Source organism: Lagopus leucura, unplaced genomic scaffold (genome assembly GCF_019238085.1).
Source record: "Lagopus leucura isolate 7727_CA_CO unplaced genomic scaffold, USGS_WTPT01 34421-0_obj-0_obj, whole genome shotgun sequence".
Taxonomy (NCBI): domain Eukaryota; kingdom Metazoa; phylum Chordata; class Aves; order Galliformes; family Phasianidae; genus Lagopus; species Lagopus leucura.
In genome coordinates this window covers 1-5,629 of record NW_024966734.1, presented here as the reverse complement: position 1 = coordinate 5,629, position 5,629 = coordinate 1, and the positions used below count along the sequence as shown (strand labels likewise).

General features: G+C 62.5%; 1 protein-coding gene across 1 annotated transcript in view; it reads left to right on the top strand.

Annotated features, from left to right (window-relative positions):
* The window catches only part of NCKAP1L (NCK associated protein 1 like), an 8,455-nt gene extending 2,832 nt beyond the window's left edge, over window positions 1-5,623 (top strand). Inside the window, exons 13-31 of the mRNA XM_042893403.1 lie at window positions 96-228; window positions 320-401; window positions 702-760; window positions 995-1,140; window positions 1,359-1,491; window positions 1,738-1,857; window positions 2,012-2,151; window positions 2,299-2,430; window positions 2,514-2,732; window positions 2,838-2,968; window positions 3,112-3,209; window positions 3,427-3,520; window positions 3,616-3,698; window positions 3,793-3,873; window positions 4,040-4,133; window positions 4,346-4,462; window positions 4,574-4,683; window positions 4,764-4,853; window positions 5,212-5,623. Of these exons, the coding sequence (XP_042749337.1) occupies window positions 96-228; window positions 320-401; window positions 702-760; window positions 995-1,140; window positions 1,359-1,491; window positions 1,738-1,857; window positions 2,012-2,151; window positions 2,299-2,430; window positions 2,514-2,732; window positions 2,838-2,968; window positions 3,112-3,209; window positions 3,427-3,520; window positions 3,616-3,698; window positions 3,793-3,873; window positions 4,040-4,133; window positions 4,346-4,462; window positions 4,574-4,683; window positions 4,764-4,853; window positions 5,212-5,337 (2,188 nt within the window). The 3' untranslated portion in view covers window positions 5,338-5,623. The remainder of the gene's footprint in view (window positions 1-95; window positions 229-319; window positions 402-701; window positions 761-994; window positions 1,141-1,358; window positions 1,492-1,737; window positions 1,858-2,011; window positions 2,152-2,298; window positions 2,431-2,513; window positions 2,733-2,837; window positions 2,969-3,111; window positions 3,210-3,426; window positions 3,521-3,615; window positions 3,699-3,792; window positions 3,874-4,039; window positions 4,134-4,345; window positions 4,463-4,573; window positions 4,684-4,763; window positions 4,854-5,211) is intronic.
* The last annotated feature ends 6 nt before the right edge of the window (window positions 5,624-5,629 follow it).

The window sequence follows — 5,629 nt, the reverse complement described above, 5'->3', positions numbered from 1 at the left end:
CCCCCCCCCCCCCCCCCCCCCCCCCCCCTGCAGGCAGCAGGGTGTGAATCTGGGGGGTTTTTTGCCCCTGTTCTGATGGGCATTTTGGGCGGCAGCTGTATTGCAGAGATCCTTTTCCTCATGGAGCAGCTGCGGAGCCTGGTGCGGCGGCAGGTCGGCGTGCTGCGGCGTTACCACGTCCAGTACCTGGCCCGCTTCGATGCTCTGGTGCTCAGTGAAATCATCCAGGTACCCCAGAACACCACGCCTGGGGCTCTCATTCTGTGTCCCTCTGTCCTCTGTGGCCTATCCTGGTTGTCCCCTGTCTCTGTCCCTGCAGAACCTCTCTGTGTGCCCCGAGGAGGAGTCCATCATCCTGTCGTCCTTTGTCAGTTCCCTTTCTTCTCTCTCTGACAAAGGAGGTAAGGACCCTGAACCTGCTGTGTGTCCCCGGGGAGTTTGTCCTCCTGCCCTCGCAGCCCAGCAACGGCCCTGGAGCTGTTGGGCACCCAGCTGCAATCTCCTGGGGGCAGTGGGGTGACTGGAGGTCCTGGGGGTCCTGTGGGGTGAAGGCTGCCACCCCCAGCTGGCATCCACCAGCGTGATGCATCCGGACCGGCACCCCCTGGATCCGTACCTCCCAGTCAGCACAAACAACCTGAAGCTCACCCAGCCTGCCTCCCTCAGCCCCTCCTCATGGCCACGTTTCTGTTTTCCTGCAGTCGATGATAAGGAGCAGTTTGATTTCACGCCGCTCCGCCTGGACTGGTTCCGGCTGCAGGTGCCGTCCCCGTCTCAATTCCCATCCCTGTCCTCGCTGCTGTGCCAACCCCTCTCCTGTCTTCCCATCTCAATCCGTGCCCCTATTTCCTTCCCTTCCCTACTGCTGTCCCTGGCCTTGTTCCTATCCCTGCCTTCATTCCCTTCTCCCCATCCTTCACCATTCCACCGCCATCCCTATCACCCTCCCGTCCCCAATGCTCCCAGCTGTGCCCTGAGCCCGCTGTCCCTCTAGGCCTACACCAGTGTGGCCAAGGCTGTGCTGCCACTGAGCACCAACCCCGACGTGGGTCGCATCATGAACCTCATCGTCTTCCACACCAAACTGCTCGATTCCCTGGAGGAGCTGCTGGCCGAGGCCTCTGACCTCTCCGATCTGTGGTGAGCTCCAGAGTTACAGGGGTCGCCTTGGCTGCCTCCTGCCCCTCAGCACACGTGGGGAGATGCCCTCGTGTTACAGGGGAGGCTGGGCAAGGTGAGGTGACGTAGACTCAGAGGATGTGGGCGCAGGCGTGGGGGACAAGGACAACACGCACATGAGACAGGAGCTGACAGCCCCACTCACACACATTCTGCCCCTCTGCCTCCCATCCCTGCAGTTTCTTCCCTCGCCCCGTAGAGAAGATGTTTGTGGCAACCATGGAGGAGCCCTCGATGCTGCGTTACAGCATCGCCTTCCCTCTGCTCTGCAACCACTTCTCCCGCTGCGTCCACCCCATGTGCCCGGAGGAGGTGAGCCCTGCTGCTTGGGGTGACGATGTGGGGACCTGGGGGGACCTGGGGGGACCTGGGGGACCTGGGGGACCTGGGTGCTGTGTCTGGATGCGGCTGTGGAGGAACCAGGCACTTCTGGTGGCTCGTGGCAGGGGATGGAGGATGGGGACCTGACCTTGGGATGTGACCGTGGCCTTTGTGTGCCTGCAGGATGTCCCCGCGCTGGGGACGCGTTGTGACAACGCTGTGCATTTTCCTTTGCAGTATCCTCAGCTCCAGGCTGCGGCGTTGGGGCTGTGCAACAAATTCCTGGAGGAAATGGCTCGTCAGGCCTGCGCCTGCATCATGGACGCCTGTGCTGAGCAGCACAACCTCAGTGAGCAGGTGAGGGTCTCTGTGGGGTCTCTGTCCACGTTCTCCACAACCTTGGGACACCAGAGGCTGCGTGGGATGGATGTGACGTCCCCGATTCAACCTTGGGGATGGTGGCTGCTGGTTCTGGAGGATTTAATCATAACCTTCTGCCCTTGGCCACCAGCTGCTGCCCAAGCACTGTGCCTCCACCGTCAGCAAGGCCCGTAACAAGAAGACCTTGAAGCATCCATCCAAGAAAGGGGAACCTGAGCGAGGCAAACCAGGGGCTGAGAGCCAGAGGAAGGACAGGACGGTGACCACCAAGTGAGAGCAGGGCTGGGGAGGGGGGGGAGAGGGTGGGCACAGGGGTGGTTGGTGGCCGGCTGTGACATGTGAGTGTGACAGTGTGATGGGGATGGGAGCAGCGCCACGGGGCCGTGGTGAGGCTGACAGCATCTGTGTCCCCCCCAGCATGGACAAGCTGCACCTGACACTGGCTGAGCTGTCCCTGAGCCTCAACCACGTGCCCAACTTCACGGTCTTTGAGCACACGGTGACGCCGGCTGAGTATCTCAGCAGCCACCTGGAGGCACGCTTCACCAAGTAGGCTGTGGGCAGCGGGCAGTGATGGGGAGGAGATCTTTGGGCCCGGATCTACAGCCAACCCCCCCGTCCTGTCCCCGCAGGGCCATCGTGGCCATGGCGTGCTACAGCCAAGCCACGCAGGAGGTGGCTCGTCCCTCCGAGGTGCTGGTGGGTCTGGGTGCCTACATCACCTTCATCCAGTCGCTGACACACTTTGTGGGCCTGGACACGGTGCGCATCATCCGCAGCGTCCTCCTGCAGCAGACGCAGCCCCGAGACGCCGGCGGGGAGCAGACCCTCACCACCATCTACACCAACTGGTGGGTGCCAGCACCCCCAGGGACCTGGCTTGTCTCCCACACGGCACGTTGATCCCTGGTGCCGTGGGTTCTGCTCTGTCAGCGTCGGCAGCTCGATGCTTGCAGGTACCTGGAGGCCCTGCTGCGCCAGGCCAGCACTGGGGCCATCGTCCTGGCGCCCGCCCTGCAGGCCTTCACCACGGTGCCCCGTGAGGGTGAGCCATCCTTCAGTGCTGCTGAGTTCTCCGATGTTTCAGGTGAGGAATGGGGAGGGGGCAGTGCTGGGGTTCATCCCCTCTGTCCCCCTGGGATGCCCCCATCCCTTTGCTCCCATCCCCATCCTTTTGTTTCCGTCCCCATCCTTTGCTTCCATCCCCATCCTCTGTTTCCGGCCCCACAGAGATGCGAGCGTTGGCCGAACTCATCGGGCCCTATGGCATGAAGTTCCTGAGTGACAATCTCATGTGGCATGTGAGCTCCCAGGTCGCTGAGCTGAAGGTAAGGTGGGGTGTTGGGGCCAGGTTTGACGTGCTGACACCAGGCCGGTGGTCCTCAGGGTGCTTAGACTGGCTGTGGGAGCACCGGGGCGGGCAGTTCCACCCTGGGGAACCATCCCAGCTCCTTGCCTGCCCCTTGGGCTTGCTATCGAGGGTCAAGGTGGGGCAAAAGCACCAGGACAGCGTTCCCAGTGCTGTGAGCCCCCCGTCCACTGCAGAAACTGGTCAACGAGAACATGGACACGCTGGTCCAGCTGCGCTCCAGCTCCTGCAAGCCTGAGCAGATGGCAGCTCTGCTGCCTCGGCTGACCTGTGAGTCTTGGCCTGTATGCAGGCTTGCACATTTGCACACTTGTGTGCACAAGCACACATCTCTGCTGACCCCTTTTTTCCCCCCCCTCCCACAGCAGCCGACAATGTCCTGAAGAGGATGACCATCATTGGTGAGATCCTGAGCTTCCGTGCCATGGCGCAGCAGGGCCTGCGGGAGGTGGGTGCCCTCTGTGTCCCCACAGACTCAACTGTGAGCCCCACGGGGGTCGCCTTGGGTCCTGTTTCACGCACTGAACGCTCTCTCCCTGCAGGTCTTCTCCCACCACTGCCCCTTCCTGATGGGTCCTATTGAGTGCCTGACCGATGTGGTCACCCCTGACACCGACATCCAGGTGGGCACAGGGACGGGGTGGCACCTCCCGTGCTTGGGACAGCTGGCCCCATCTGGGGGTTGGCTGTTTCTGCCTGGCACAACGTGGCGCCGTGTGGGCACTGCATGGCGTTTCGTGAGCTCTGTGTGCTCCAGTGCTCCAGCCTGGCGTGTCCTTGTCCTCCCAGGTCACCCTAAGCATCTTCGAGCTGGCCTCGGCTGCGGGGATCCCCTGTGAGATCGACCCTGCCCTGGTCAACGTCCTCGCTGGCAGCAAGATGGGTACTGTGGGGTCTGCGGGGTCCTGGGGGGCTGTCCTTAAGATCCTCCACCAGCAGCACAGCACAGACCCCCAGCTGCAACCACCCCCCCTGGGCTGTTTCTCTGGGTGCCCGCTGTCCTCCCCTGGGACCCCCCACCCCATATCACCTCCCTGGGGTCTCCGAGGTTTTCCTCCTCGCACCCCTGACTGATGTCAGCTCCCTCTTGGGCAGACGGCTCACCCTCAGAGGAGGACTACAAGGTGGCCTGCCTGCTGCTGGTCTTTGTGGCCGTGTCCCTGCCCCTGCTGGCTTCTGACCCAGCGTCCGTCTACAACACCGAGATGGATGGTAAGGCTTGGCCGTGCCCAGCTGCGTCCCCGCTGACCCCACTCTCCATTAGTGTGTGCTGGGACCCCCAAGGGGACAGCAGGGCCGTCCCCAACCTCTCTGTGTCCTCAGGCTACAACAACAACATCCACTGCCTGGCCAAGGCCATCATCCACGTCTCAGCCGCGCTCTTCACCCTCCACAACAAGAACATCGAGACCCACCTGAAGGAGTTCCTGCTGGTGAGTGAGGGAGGGATGGAGCGCAGCCCTTCCTGCTGGAGGTGAATGCAGCCCGGTGCTGATCAGGATCCATCCCTCAGTTGGCCTCTGTGAGCCTCCTGCAGCTGGGCCAGGAGTCGGACAAGCTGCGCGCCAGGAACCGCGACGCCATCGCTCTGCTCATGCAGTTGGTGAGCGATGGAAGGGACAAAGAGATCCTGGGGGGCTCCTCGAGGGTCCCGGAGGGGCTGCTGGACCCCCAACCTGCAGCTGCTTTGGGGTTCTGAGCCCTCACCCCACTCCTGTCTCCCATCTGGGGGGCTGGATGTGGGGGCCGCGCACCCCCCGGCCCTGGATTGGTATTCAGGGAGCGCTCGCCCTGCGAGGCAAAGCAATTTAAATGCAAATGTTTCAATCTGTGGCTGGGGCTCAGAAGCATCCGGGGAGGGAGCACCCAGCTCTGCCTGTATGGGGGCAAAAGGAGAAACTGAGGCACACGAAAGGGGAGGAGGGAGGAAGCTGTTCACATCACATCCTTTACCTCTGCAGATTGTGGCCGAGTCGTCCTTCCTGACGGTGGACATGTTGGAGAGCTGCTTCCCCTACGTGCTGCTCCGCAACGCCTACAGGGAGGTGTGCAGGGAGAACCTGCTCGGCAGGCTGCCACCCCACTGAGGGCGTCCCTAGGGATCCTAAATGCACCCACCCCATTCCCAAGGACCCCCACCCCATCCCTGGGAACCTCCATACGCACCCACCCCATCCCCAGGGACTCCCACCCCATCCCCAGGGACCCCCATATGCACCAACCCCATCCCCAGGGACCCGCATCTCCTGCCTAGGGACCCCCATATGCACTTACCCCATACCCAAGAACCCCATACCCATCCCTAGAGACCCCCAAGTGCACCCACCCCATCCTTAGGGACCCCCATATGCACCCACACCATTCCCAAGGACCCCCACC